General features: G+C 36.7%; 1 protein-coding gene across 3 annotated transcripts in view; it reads left to right on the top strand.

Moving 5' to 3' along the window:
• Window positions 1–15,637, top strand: part of LOC140171952 (endophilin-A1-like) — a 61,692-nt gene that overhangs the window by 22,220 nt on the left and 23,835 nt on the right. For all 3 annotated transcript variants that reach the window (XM_072195298.1, XM_072195297.1, XM_072195299.1), the window contains exons 3-5: window positions 11,232–11,304; window positions 13,885–14,028; window positions 14,434–14,567. In XM_072195298.1, the coding sequence (XP_072051399.1) occupies window positions 11,232–11,304; window positions 13,885–14,028; window positions 14,434–14,567 (351 nt within the window). The remainder of the gene's footprint in view (window positions 1–11,231; window positions 11,305–13,884; window positions 14,029–14,433; window positions 14,568–15,637) is intronic.

The following is a 15,637-nucleotide window of genomic DNA, read 5'->3' as shown; positions in this document are numbered from 1 at the left end:
AAGCAGGTTGCCCTCATTGCACACAACTGAATATACGCACTATATTTTATACCATTTTACCTAATTCTATCTGACATGTAGAACATCAACATATAATAGAAATACATTGGGAAAAAATTGTTGCCTCAACAAAAAGCGTAAAACTGCCATGTTTTTTATTTTATTAATTTTTTAATTCAAAAGTTATTGTTAAAAAATCTCACCAGTTTCCACTGAAAATGAATGAATGAATGAAATGTCTTGAAACTAGTATCCAACAGTGCAAAATTGCCCAATTTCATGACATTTGGCCGATGATGCAGTATTATTTTTAGAGGTGTTATAAAAAAATCAACCAACAGATTGGCATAACTGATTTTTCCCTTTTAATAAAGCAAGCACAGTCCATGAAGTTCAAGGGCCCTAAGAATTCAGGGACACCAAGCATAAGTGAAAATGAAAGTTATATACGTGTTAGGGATAGGGCTGATAAATGAAATGATTATAATTTACAATGTTATTGTTAATGCTGTATTGGAAAAATAAGTGTGCCCGGTCTGATCCTTTTATAAAAATTTTTTTTAGTATAGTAGTGCATCATGAAACCTACACCTGTCTTCATGTACTTGAATGATACATGAATACACTCAAGGACAGCCGACTGCTGAAGAGAAATTAATACAGATAGATAGATAGGCCATGTCTATTAGGTGCTTAACGTTATCAGGTGTTGGTTGCCAATTGCGTCATAAATATGTCACGGTATGGAAGCTATAGAAATCTTCCATGTGATTCAAAGTGCTATTGAACAAAAGTATGTTCAAAGTTTTTTTTTCATTCAGCCACAAGCCTCAAAATAGTTTCTTTTCAGGGGCTACTTTAAAAATTTAATTTTTGAGGGCTATTTTGACACTTTTCAGGCGAAAATTCGCCTTATAGCCCCTGTCTATTTTGAGTGCTGTAAGTGGGCAAAATCTAAATTTACTTTTACTTCTTATTTGAATTAAACTATTTAAAAGAATGATATTTTTAAAGGAATTGTTTGTACAAAATTGGCTATTCCAGTGAAATCCATGTACATCCACAAAGGAAGACATTTATGACCTAATAATCTTCCACACAGGGACCCAGGGCACAGGGAGTGTGAATTTCAAATAGGATTACCTGAATGAGTGACTACATTTGAAATCTACACAATACCATTTAATATTCAGTAAATTCACAACTTTGGATGCAATGATTAATATGATTTTCCAAATATAAAGTAAATGCCTATAACTTATATATTTGTGCTTGTACTTTGTATTTCGATAATTATTTGGCTAGTGCTCGTTGATTTTTATTTATAGATTTTTAATATTGATTGATATGAAATCAATCTATATTGTTAAGAATGAGAGAAAAAGCTGAAAAGCGTATTTATTTTAAACAGGTGCTAGGAGCATGTATGGTGTTCAAAAATATTCACCACAGAACAGACTTGCCTTTTGTTGATTTTTTTTCATCCATAGAAATTTTGTGTTTTTATATTCCGACTAATTTTTCCTGTTTTTTTTTTTTTTTTTTTTTTAATAAGTTAAACACCGGGGGGGGGTTCACTCCCATTGTGGCCTGTATACCATCCGCGATAATCAACTTTTGAAATGCACCCCAAACAAGGATTTAACCCTTGGCTAAAATGATACCTTAAACAGGTAACACACGCTTGTTTTCACACCCTAAACAGGGATTTTATTCCTTGCATCAAATTTCATACTGTAAAGAAGAATTGGCTCACAGGCTCCATAGCTAAATTCATGAACTTCAATCAATTGGCCGGGTGCACACCACCGAATGAGCGGAACGGAAAATTGTGCAACTGCAATATTTTTGTAAAAAAACTACCCTTTTTACGTGTTTTTATTATCGCGGATGGTGTATAAGCCACACTGGGAGTGACCCCCCCCCCCCCCCGGGTTAAACATGTCCTTGACCAAATATTGATGACCCTCCCCCCATAATATTTTCAATGTTGTTGAGGCCAGAATCAGATCACTAGTACCGGTAATTATAGTCTGTCCACATAGAAGTACAAAGTAAATAGACCTCGGAAACTGGAGGTATGAGAATAATTATTTCAGTGCAATGCTTCTTTGGCATGCCAACTGCTGCTTGCGATTTGTGCACCACGCTCTTTACGCTGTCGCGTCAGCGCTCGCGTGTCACGCATAAAGCATCGACCCCGATGCCCACAGATTTGGTTTGTACTTCTAAGTGGACAGACTGTAATTATAGAGGGTTAGCGTAATTGTGTTGTTGATTTTCAGGATTTTTTTTATGTTTGATCATGTGTTTGTTCAAGCAGTGTAACTTTAAATCACCCTCTGTTAATAGTGTTATGTCATTTTATCTGTTCAATGCAAATAGTGAGTGAGTAATTACAAATAGCTCGATTAAAGCAATGAAGCATCACAGGCTATTGAAGATAAATATGCATGATCACATGTTATTATCAGAAATCAATATATTTTAGTGTGTGACAGTCTGTGATTCATGTATCATGACAATGACTAATGAGAATATTGAATTTGATTTAATTGGGATAAATTTGGAAACTAGTTGATCTTGGAAAATGTTAGTACAATTTGTAAATCATTTTTGTCAATCAAAAGATATTTGAATATGAGATCATTTTGCAAAGAACAATTTCATGGCATCCAGTCACGTACAGGGGCTACTGAGCAAAGGGGGAGGGGCAAAATTTCCAAATTGTTCTGCTGACCCACAATAACAAATGTGCGAAAATGTGCAATTCTAACAGGAACTATGTCAAAAGAAGAACAATTATGGCCTACATGTAAAACCAGGCCAAAGGAAGATGTAAATTACAACTTTTGGTCATTGAGCCAGAAAAGTTCCAAAAGACCCCTACCCTTACTCCGGGTCGGAACGCCTCTAATGACATCTCTAAAAAGCAAAATATACATTAAAATTATATAAATGTAGAAATTTTCCTCGCCAACCTTAAAGTGGGTGTACCAAACACCTGCTTGCAAGTTTAAGTCACAATTTATGATTTCTGCCAAATTTTTAATTTGTTGCCAAACATTTTGAAATAATTGGTTACAAAATAAAGTGTCAAGAAGGTTTTATGGTCATTTTAAGCTGAAATAACATTTTAAAGAAAATCCACTAACAGGCTGTGCAATAATTATGAGTCCTGGTGGGACAGGGAAAATTGGGGGGAGGGGGGGGGGGGCAAGAAAATTTGGGGAGCCATAAAGGGGGGGGGGGGGAAAGATTTGTTGGCAGGCCAAGAGGAGGGGGGGAAGCAATTTTTGGCAGGCCGAGAGCAGGAGGACAAGCAAATTTTGTCACAGTATGAGAGGGGCTCATAATTATTGCACAGCTCCTAACTAGCGGCTTACATTAGCCATTAGTTCAACAAAATTGTTCAGTTGTCCTACAAACACAGTATTTTTGGCTAATTCCAATTAAGTGCAACCTTGGACATGTTTAAACGTTACAAATGTGCCAAAAAATCAAGGTTGAAAAAAATAACCAAATTAATTTAAAAATTTTTTTCATTAGGCCTATAGCTTTAACTTGTGTTCATCATGTACATTGTACTCTAGTGCTTCAATACATTATGGTGGGATATTATGTAATTCATCATGTCAGTGGATGTTTGCCCATAACGGTAGATAATGGATCACAAGGAAGGTGCAATGGTTTAAAGGGACAATAAAAAATGTTGAGTTGAAATTTTTTTGCACAATGCCTGTAGAATAAATTTTTTTTATGGCAACATAATCTCAAACCTCAGTTAAAGCAATTTTGTGAATTGTCGTAATTTTTCAAAATTATATGTTATGTGGTGATTTATAGAATCACTGGAATAATACATGATGGGATGGCATAATTGACCTTTTCGGTAAATCCCATAAGCCTTTGCGAGAACATGTGAGATGTCATCATTTGCGTCAATCTGCGCCGATGCACACATCGTTCATCGAACATCATTACTGCGCATTGCAATTTGGCGTGATGTCAAATGACGACATCTCAGGTGTACTCGCAAAGGCTTATGGGATTTACTGAAAAGGTCAATTCTCTGAGTGAGATAGCTGCATGGTATTTGCATAGAACCCCCATCCGTACTATATAACCAATGCCCCGCATCGATTGTGTACATTTGCTGTTCATTAAACCCTGTACTCTGCTAATACCTGTGTGACAGATTTCTTTGAATGGAGGATGACCCTCGGCAATTTACTCCGAGTCGGAGTAGATAGTTAATGAGACAAGGAGCAAGGAGCATATCTGTACTCACTTTTAATGTCTATCAGCAGACAACATAATTTTGTCCTCTCCTATTTTTCAACTTTTCCTCCTTCAGTTTTCAAATTTTGGCAATTCTAACACAAGTAGAGGGTGGCAATATTTGCTTGTAAAAAATCTTATTTTACTTTGTGTTTATTTTACTATTTTAAGTATTATCATACAATGTATGTATTCTAACTAGTGCCCCATCCATAATATTAACATCCCCAGGGAGAAGTTGTATAACTTGTATTTCTAACATTGCATTGACACTTACTGTAAAACCACTTCATTTTGCTAGGGATTTAATTTCGCTAGAGGCTTTAAGGGGGTACTACACCCCTGGCCAATTTTGTGCCTATTTTTGCATTTTTCTCAAAAATTATAGCGCATTGGTGACAAGTAAGATATGTATATTATTGGGGCAAGGACTACAACTACTGCACTGAAAATTCAGCAACTCAAGGCAAGTAGTTATTGATTTATTGATCAAATATTGGTTTTCCTCATTTTTTACTGTAACTCCACAACTGTTGTCTGTGTTGAAATAAATTTGCCAGTGCAGTGGTTGCAGTCCTTGCCCCTATAATATACATATCTTACTTGTCACCAATGCGCTATAATTTTTGAGAAAAATGCAAAAATAGGCACATAATTGGGCAGGGGTGTAGTACCCCTTAATTCGCTAAATTAAATATCCGCAAATTTGACAGTTTTAAATTAAATTGTTTCCACGAATTACTGAATTAGTGAAATTAAATACCAACGAAAATGGTGGTCATTGGCAATTAGTGAAATTAAGTACTAGTGAAATTACCGTAAATAGCTGTACAGTATTTCATATCAACTTCCTGTTCTGAGAAGCGTAGCAGCCTAGCACAAATTGTAATGTTTTTTTTAAACTCCATTGTACATTTTGAATTATTACAATAATATTTTTGAACTATAATTAGCTTTCTTCGCATTCAAAACCAGAACAAAATATGGCATTGTGCCCCGAAAATCTGTAACAAACAAACAAACAAACACACCCCGACACACAAAACAAAAAACATGTTTGCCACACCAATTAAGATATGTGATAATTAATGTAGCAATGATTAATTTATATATCACTTATCAAGCTTAACTTATTAATAAATATGATTCCGTTGTAACCAAAGTAGTTTAGTATGTTTTGTATTGTGGTACATAGTACTTCACAATTCATGTTGCAGCATAGACTCTGATGTTTGCAGACTATGGTGCGAGAGATTGCAGGAAATCCTGGCGATGGTTTTAGTACACTCTTGTGGAAAAATCATTAATTATATTACTTGTCGATAACCAAAGCATTAAAGTCAATACATTTGGTACTTCACCATGTTTCATGTTTTGCCAAGCATAAGAGAAAGATTTTGTATAAAAGTAAAAAAAATGGTTTGTCTCAGAAGAAAATGGAATACCAAAGCCAAAGCAAAATGTGCAATTCATTTTTATTGCCTTCTTGGGCCATCTTGTATTTGTTTTTGTTTTTGTTTTTTTGTTTTTTGGCTATGAGTGAGATTATGTAATTGACAAAGATCAATCTTTAATTTCTTATTCAAATTTTTTCATTTTCATTAATTTTTAAAGATATTTCTTTCCCTACATAATGTCCCTATAAGTCAGTTCTTCTTTAATAAATCTTGTAAATAAAGCCCTGCTATAAAACCCATATGCCATCACTGTAGCTAGCAATTGTTGTCCCACTTTTTCCCCTCCACGGTTTATACCCTGGATTCTCTGTATACATGCAAAGCGTAGGCGAATATATGCTGCACACATGATGAGCTTTTTAATATACGGTTTGTGGTACCCAATATTGCACTATGATATTACACGTTGTATGGGAATTTGTCACGAACACAGAAATCTTGCAGAACATGTAGAAATCTTTTTATGAAAAAAATTCATGGATGAATTCAATATCATTCTTTTATGACTTGTTTTAAATAAATTGATTATAAGATAATTTTATCCGTTTTAGATACCGGTATTGAAATTACATCATTTTAACTGTTTTAGATATTGAAATTTTAAGATCATTTTAACTGTTTTAGATTTGAAATACGATAACTTTTAGTATCACTTCTAGGCTTCAAGATAATATTTTATAATGAAAAATAAATTGAGGCTAAGAAAGTCATATCTGCAATAGCTGCCCTGTGGACACTTGACAATTTCTGCATTCTATATTATGCATTATTATGACACCTGGCAGCTATTGCAGGTACAGCCTTCTTGCAGAAACCACCTCGTAATCATATTTGAACAGATAGATATAAACACAATCCATTTTCTTTTGGAATGGGTGTATAAAGTGTATAATCTCTGAGGATTTATATTATTTGAACAAGTTAAAAAATATTGTTGATCAATGATTATTACTAGCGGTTAAATTATAGGTGAACAGATCTATGTGAATTGTGAATGTTGAGAGAGCTATTAAGCTCAGCAATGCACACGCACTGAGATGTTAATGTGTCTAATGCATCAACATTCAGCACAGGTACATCATTCAATCAAATCTCTTCATTTAAGCTAACCCTAAGCCTAATCCTTACCCTAATCATCACCCTAATCCTAACCCTTACCCTAATTTGTGTAAATTAAACATAAAAGAATACATCAAAATTGATAGGTGTACCAATCATTTTGATATAGCCTGTAATACAATGCACTTTTAATCTTTCAACTGAGAAGGCCAAATCTCACAAGACAAGAGCCATTTTAATATGAATAATTGAATAATGTTCATTGCCAAGTGGAAGTGGAAGCTATTATCTGGTTGCTTTGCCTTGACAGGTCACGATAAGGTAAAACCTGAATTTTGATGATTTTTGCCATCCTCCCCAGTCCCATGAGCAAATCACTGAATGGGCCTTAAATAAAGTAAGGACATACTGCAAAAGTGGACATTTTCGCGCTACATTTTTTTTTTGCACTTTTCTCGCGCCATTAATTTTAGCTACTTCCGCGAAAATTACACACAAAGATATTCCTTTCGTATATGCCTATAGGTCAAATTAGCTCCCCAAACAAGCTAAAGAATCTAAAGAAAGCAATTTATATTTTTGCTCAGCCCTCTCTGCAAACAGAGAGTTTAAAAATTTATTATTTATAAGCAAAGCAGTTCAAAATCGGAGCAACATTTTTGCGCAGCATTCTGAGGAGAGGAGATATTGTATGATGGATATCTATCAACCTGAGATTACACTGACAATGCAAACACTGTCCGAGGAGTGCTAAGTACACTATCATCTGTATGGGCTATTCCAGTTGCAATCCTTACACCCCCCCCATAGAAGACATGACCTTAATCTCCTACACAGGGAGTATGAATTTCAAATGGGGTTACCTAAATACCGTATTGTTTGTAATAAACGCTCCCCCTCTAATAAACGCCCCCCTCCAATTTTTGTGTGAAAAATTGACAAAAATGCAAACATTTCCATGCCATATCATGTAGGTAAGCTTAAAACTTGCATCAGTAATGGCAGTCACGATCGCTAAATTGCATGGAAAAAACCTATTTTGACTCAACTCCCATCCATTCATAGCCTAATTATGGTAAAATTTCACTAAACCCATGCACTTACAGGTGTAATTTTGTTGTATTTTTCACAAATCTACACCCCCTGTGTGGAAGATTAAGGTCATGTCTTCCATAAGCATGATAAGGGGTGTATGGATTTCAATGGGAATAGCTCCATAAAGATGATACATTGTGTACTTTGCACTGCTTGGACAAGTGTTTGTTGAGTTCAATTCAACCGGTGACATTTCCGAGATTCATTTCGCATCATTTTGGTACATCATTATCTGTACTTCGCTTCTTGTGTTCAGATAGATGCTAAGGGAAGTGATATAGGAGAGAATATTATTGTGAAATTTGCAGAATCAAACATTTAGGCCTATGACATTGATACTTGTAATGCATTCAAATTTAGTGCAAATGATCCAATATGGACATTGGGCTATTCCAGTTGAAATCCATACACCCCCTATGAAAGACATGATCTCAATCTCCCACACCGGATGGTGTAGATCTTCAATGGAGTCGCCCATTCAGATAACCCCTTTTCAAATGTGCACTCCCTGTGTGGAAGATTAAGGGAATGTCTTCTGCAGGGGGTGTATGGATTTCTACTGGAATAGCTCATTGAGGATAAAGTGGTATAACAGGTCAAGGCTTGGACTTGTAATGACAGGGCAGCTTGCGGTTGTGGGTTCAAATCCCTGCAGTGCCAACATGATGTGCACTTGATAAGGCATTTCACCTTGCTTTCCTCCCTCACTCTACCCAGGTGTAAATGGGGAGCTGTTAGGGGATAAGGAGCTGTAAAATAATTTTGATCCCTGGGGGAGGGTAAAATTAGTGGAGGGGCAAATATTTTTGGAAAGTCAAAATTGAGGAGGCAAGCGATGTTTTGCAGGTCAAACAGGGAGGGGAGTTGGAGAGACAAGAGATTTGGCACGCATTTGTCATTTACAGGGTGCCATTTATATAAAATGCTCTAAAAAATACATTAAAAAATGTAGGAAACACTACAGAAATGTTCATGTGCAACATTTCCTGCTTGCTACACAAACATGATATTTATATATATAGACCATTAAGGTTTGCAAATTGGGTTCCCAAAAATTTGGCATGTGCAAAAGAAAAGGGGGAGGCAAATATATTTTTTGTACGCCATTTGAATTTTTACTCCCAGGGGGCTCAATCCGGCTCATACATGTTGTTATTGCGCAGCTCTTAATTACAATGGAAGTGCCGAGAGGGATGTGCTATGGCTACTGAAATTTAGTTCTGTACCTAGTATTTGAACTTGATTTTTACAGTGTAAAACACACACACACACAAAACTTTTATCCAAATTATTTATCCATTTCCCAATTAAGGTAGAATTAAAGCATTAGGTTTGAGCTACTTACAAACACATTTCATCCGACAAAACAAAGTAAGGGGTTTTTTTATAATAAAAAAAAGTACCTTATTTTGTGACATGTTCATAATATGCCTGTGTATATAGGCCTTATGTGTACAATTTCATGCTGGAATGAAACCCTGATTTGAAGCTAAAGTGCATCCCTAGTCAGTAGTATGATGACGATGATGATGATGAGTCTACAGTGTACCGTGGTGAAATGCGTGGGTTGTCTGGGATAAGTGGTCGTGATGTTACCTTTATAATCCATGAACACGAGTAAGCGAGCAACCTATGGCAGTCAGTCGGGCAGAGAGGCAAGCTTCCGCATGAGTGAACTAGCCAGCCAGCACTCATCATCTCTTAAATGCCCTGGATTGTCTTAGAATATACCTGGGGGAAATTGAGCTATTTTACTTGCATTATATCGGTGACTATTTATGGTAATTTGTTACATTTCCAAGTGCAAGATTGAACATTATTAGATTTGTACAAATTGATATGGACCATATCTGCCAAATTATATTTCCTGAATTCTGAAAATGTGCAGACTTGATGTGTACAACTTATAGCACATTGATATGAATATTTTAGACAAATGTAACAAATGAAGCAGATATGAAATTTGAAGGGTTTGTGCAAGCAGGATCTATCTGCAATAGCTGCCATATGTACATTTCAGAATGTCTGCATTCTATATTGTATAAATCTAAAAATATGACACCAGGCAGCTATTGCCGATTGAGCCTTCTTGCACCAAACCCCTTGTATTGTAATTGAGGGGTAGAGTTTTGATAATAGGCATTTCCACATGGATGGCTTTTTAGCAAAATGGTTCTTGAACAAAAAGTTGGGGGGAATGCTATGTGAGCTTTCTTGCCGATTCCAATCCCTATCAAGTTTGTCCCCAGATATTTCATGATTTCCACCAGTGATCCTCAAGTTGTCCTCAAGTGGTCCTTGTGTGACTGCTGCATGAACAAGCCATTTCGCGATTCTTGGGTGCTGAACTTATTTGTTTAATTATGTTTAATATGGCTAAATTTTGGGCAACACTAGATAGGTCACAGTAAGCTTTGGGTTGTAATACCAAAGCTGACATATCACACATCACAATTCGCAAAACTTACAGAGGATTCCACCCTTCAATGGAGTCGTGTGCATAGTTGATAACCCATGCTTTAGAAAGGGTGGGTTTAAAGGGTCCACAAAATGCCTAAAAGGGTGGGTTTGAACAATTTCTGGTTAAAATGTGTGTCCAAATATAAAGTGTCGTCATTGATAAAAAGGGTGGGCTTAGAAGTCGACAATTGCAATCTCAAAGTTTACTGTAATTTCCGATTGACTAAATGAAACACAAAAAAATATTGAAATCCCATTCTGTTTGGTCATCTAAAACTTTAATATGGAATTCTCTTTGGATGCAAGTCTGCTGCACCTCCTGGACCACCATAATCACTTATCTATGATCACTTGATCAGTAACCACGCAAGTGTCCCTAGACCTAGAGCTAAATGCTAGGATCATTCATGTTTTTGTTTTTTTTTAAACATGATTTCAAAATGGATACAAATTCAATCAAATTTGAAATTATTAATGACATGAACACAAATTATAACTTTGCATATATTAAAAACAGTTGAGGGTAGGATCATTGATGGTTGATTTTAAAAAACATGATTTCAAAATGGATATAAATTCAATACATTTTGAAATCATGAATGACATGAACACTATCTTTTTCTTTTTGAAGTATGGTCGTCCGACAGATAACCTGGCAGTGAATTTAGAAATGTGTTGCTTCACAAATAATCACTCAATCATGATCGATTATAGATTGTTAGATAATAATGTTCAGTATCTTACTCCCAAAAATTGTGTGGTATTGTTATGATTTATTTCTCTGATTGCACAAAAATAATATTGTTATGTTATTGTTATTCCATGTTTGAATGGACGATTTTCACAATTGAATATCTTTGTTATTGTTATTCATTGCAGAAAGTGGATGTGACGTGCCACGCAGTTGATGAATTACTAGCAAAGACGACAGAATACCTTCAGCCTAACCCAGGTATAGTGTTAAGGGCCGGGCTGGGTTCTTAGTGGAAAGGCGGGTACAGGATGTGCAGCAGATTCGGGACACATTTGCAAGGCCTTGGGTTTAGATTTGAGATGTAAATTGCTTGTAAAATTCTTTTTGGGTATTTGGGGATAAAATTCTTTGGGTATTTGGGGATAAAATTCTTTTCCTAAAGTTCACAGACCGTGTACCCACTATGGTTTCCAAGAGTGTGTGGTTCTCAGTAGTTTATCTCCTTATGGATAATATAGGTACAAGGTCTGTAGCACATTGCAGATGGGGCATTTGTGCACTAATCCTTTGTCTTTCATGAGTGGGGCTTAAAACCAAGGATCAGAGCAAGGAAAATTTCCCTCAAATTATAAATAGTCGAATAAGTCAATCTCGTTTTCATTACACCTTTATATTACATGGATCCACAAACCCACATGTACATGACATTTGTAATGTCTAGCATAAAGATATATAAAGATTCAGGGGAAATAAAGAGACTGAATGAGTGAAACGTTACCAAATCCTTTCCTAAACCTTTGAGACACTTTGTCATTTATCTAACGTCTGTCTGCTAGACGCATTGGGGATAACAATGGTACACGCCTGCAACTGTGTAATGAATGCGACTTAAGTCATGTTCAGATGAGTATGAACCTTTCAGGGGCTGTGCAATAATTATGAGCCCTGTGGGGAGGGTAAAATTGGGGGGGGGAAGACATTTTTGGCGAGCCGAAAGGGGGGGGGGCAAGCAATTTTTGGCACGCACTCACAGGGCGCCTTTTTAATAAAACGCTCTAAAAAGGCTTAGGAAACCGGTACGGAACCGCTTAAATATGCAAATTTTCCTGCTCGCTACGCTCGCAACATACATCTAGACCATTTAAAGTTTGGAATTTGGGATCCCAAAAATTTGGCATGTTCAAGGGGGCAAAGAATTTTTATGGGCCGAGAGGGGGGCAAGCGATTTTTGGCGGGCGAGAGAGGGGGCAAGCGTTTTTGGCAAGCCGTTCGGGGGATGATAATTATTGCACAGCCCCTAAGACTTCGAACCTCCAAATGCAGGAATGAAATTCTAAGTCACTTGTGAGTTGTGTCCACACGTTTGTTTGTCAGCTGAAACCCCTAAGCCACTCCCAGAGAAGATATCTTACACTTCCTACAATGCATTTTTTCCATTTCAATTTTCTGTACTGATTTGCTATCTAGTGCAAAATGGGATATTATAGCATCAAAAAGTTCCTCAATAAACAGAACACATCCAGATCTTGCAAATTATGTTTATTTCTTGGCTATTGACCCATGCCTTAGCCAGTCTATTCTCAACATGAAAACAAAGAGAACTTGTACAAAGTAATAGTAGTGTCATGTGATGTAGTGAGGTAATGCGTCATGTTGCAAAGGATTCTGGTACGGGTAAGATATCTTCTCTGAGCCACCTGTAATAAGTGGCAAGCATGTGCCTAGGGTGCTGAAACAGGAATTGTCCGATCACTTATACATGATCATACAGTTAACCACTGAATGAAACCCTCAAATGGCCGGCACACTATTGATGGTTCGCCTACCACGGTCTGCACTTTTTCATAGACATCATCAGAATGATGGTTGTTGATCTTTACTTCCGGTTGGACGCAACCCAACTGAAGAGGGTGTATTTTCAGGCAGGAGAAGATCACACATACCTTAGAAGGATCGATAACCATCATTCTGATGATGCCTATAGACCATGATAGGCGAAACTGTCAATAGTGAGTAAAAGTTTTGGTTTTGTTCAAAAGAAATCATTTATAATGTTTATAACATACCTGATCATGAATCTAGTTAGTCACAAACCTCCAAGTTTCCTCTGAGGCTCTGAGTGCACTTGGAGGTTCACCTAAACCCCCTAAGTATCTTGGGGTTTGACATTATTCAAACCTCTAAGTCGTCATTGGGCAGGAAAAACCACCTGTGTCATTGGCCCGAACATGTTTAAAGCAAAAGCTCCTTTTAGCAGTTTTGTTTTAAACATGTTCAAGGGCCACAATCACATAGGAGGTTTTTCCTGCCCAACAACGTAAGTTTGCCTTTGAGTATCATACCTCTAAGTGCGTTCACACAGGCGAAACCCCTGAGTGATTCTTCAAGGGTTCAAAACCTCTGAGTTTCTATCTCCTGTGTGCATGGCTTGTGTAATGAATGTGACTTAATTAACTTATAAGCCTAGGAAGAGATTCTTGCACACAATTGTTGAATGAATCCAATTATTCTTTATATGGGAATCTATCCTCATTAAAATTGGCTGTTGCCGCTTTCAATGTTAGTGAATTTAGAAATGTGGAAAAATCATGTTCCAAAAAGAACTAATGTAGGAATGTAAAAGGGGGAAAAAGAAATGGAGAAAAAAGGAACGGAAATGGAGAAACTAATCCCACAATGACTTCTGTATCAATATAGCTAATATCACTGAATATTGGGATGCTTTTGTGCTCTTTGACAAATTTCCAGCAATAAAATCGCCTCCTATAGTATTTACCTACCAAAGTGTTGGGAGATTTAATTAACACTTGTAAGTTGTACTTGCTTTGTATTCTGCAGTTGTTAGGGCAAAGATGGCTACATCCAACACAGTGTCAAAGGTCAGAGGTCAGCAGAGAAATACAAGGTACCCCCAACCAGAAGGCAATTTGGGTGAAGTCCTGCTGAAGTTTGGCAAAGATCTTGGAGAAGACTCTTATTTTGGTAAGAAATGGGTAAAATGCATTAAATTGTGTTATACAAGTCCAGAATTTTACTATTGTTTTTGATGTTTCATCTTTTGTGTGGAAAATTTCATCAGTAGATATGTAAAGAGAGGGATTGAGGTGCAGGGTGCAGCGACCCACCCAAATCCCTCAAAGAGTCCACCTTCCCAAAAAGGTCTCATTTAACACAAATTTTAACATAAAGCCTACTTTCTTGAATGAAGCTGTTTAAAAAAGGGTTTTGAGGGTTTCAAGTCACTTTTAAGCATATATTTTTTTTCATAAAAGAGGTGTATGTTTTTGAAGTTCTGCATTCATCCCCCCCCCCCAAAAAAATCTCAGTACAACACTACCTGAAATAAATAATGTATGATGTGTTGATGATTTTCTCTACTTATTCTAGGTATTGGAATGGTTGATACTGGTGAGAGTATGAAGCAGTTATCCGATATCAAAGACAACTTAGATTTCACCGTCAAACAAAACTTTTTAGATCCTCTACAACATCTCAGAGACAAAGATCTCAAAGAAGCAAACGTAAGTACTATAGCAGGGATCATCTGAAGTCTACCATACCCCTGTGGAAGATTTATGAAAGGTCTTCTACAGAAGGAGTATGTTTTTCAAATGGAATTATCTTAAGGTTGATAATTCTTAAACCCATACACCTGCTGTATGTTGGTTTTACATAGATCTTCCACAACTGGAGTGAGTATTTCAAATGGAAGTTATACCCAATTGTCTATTCTGTTTGAAACCCATACCCCCCCTGTGTGAATTTCAACTTTCGATCAGGGGTGCGAATTTCAACTTTTGATCCTTCACAGCAGTGTTCCCTCTCCAGGATTTGTTGTTAGTCCAATTTGACCATTTATTGAGATTTTTAACCCATGGCAACTGCCACAAATCTCAATAAGTGGTCAAATTGGACTGAAAACTGTTTTTTCCTAGAAGGCTTTGTGGCAAGTCACAGATTAATCACATGCAATACAGCCTTAGTGGGAACATTGCTGTACAGCTTTCAATAAAAGACAATGTAAGCAGATGTCACAATTGTTAAGGATTTGGGTACACTTTGGTGATCATAGTAGCACACCAACGCTCAAAGGAGAACTTGTACTAAAGCAGGTGTAATAATTGTTCACTGGTGATCATAGTAGCGTCCCAGAACTCAAAGAAGCCATTGTAAGGTCTAAAGCAAGTGCCACATCTGTTCAGAGTTCAAGAACATGCTGGTGGTCATGGTAGCGTGCCATAGCTCGAGGAAGCTATTGTAAGGACTACACCAGGCACAAAAAGAAACTTATATTATAGTCATCGATGCTGTTCAACAACCTGATAATTTTGGATTATTCTGAAATATACATTTTATTAAATGGATTTTGCTCTCTCATGTGACACCCTGTTAGTAAAAATCAAACAAGACAAGATATGCACCTCCAAACTCTTAAACCCCAAAATCAAAAGTTGCAATTTTAACGATTCAGTTGTGCCTGTTACATTGTGTGCTTTATTGATTGGCCTGTCGTGCTTGTGTGCTATACAATGATGTGTCGAAATTGCAACTTTTGATTTTGGGGTTTGAGGGTTTCGAGGCGCATATCTTG

The sequence above is a fragment of the Amphiura filiformis genome, chromosome 15 (assembly GCF_039555335.1).
Source record: "Amphiura filiformis chromosome 15, Afil_fr2py, whole genome shotgun sequence".
Lineage (NCBI taxonomy): Eukaryota > Metazoa > Echinodermata > Ophiuroidea > Amphilepidida > Amphiuridae > Amphiura > Amphiura filiformis.
The sequence above is the reverse complement of the archived record's forward strand: the minus strand, read 5'-3'. Positions and strand labels throughout refer to the sequence as shown.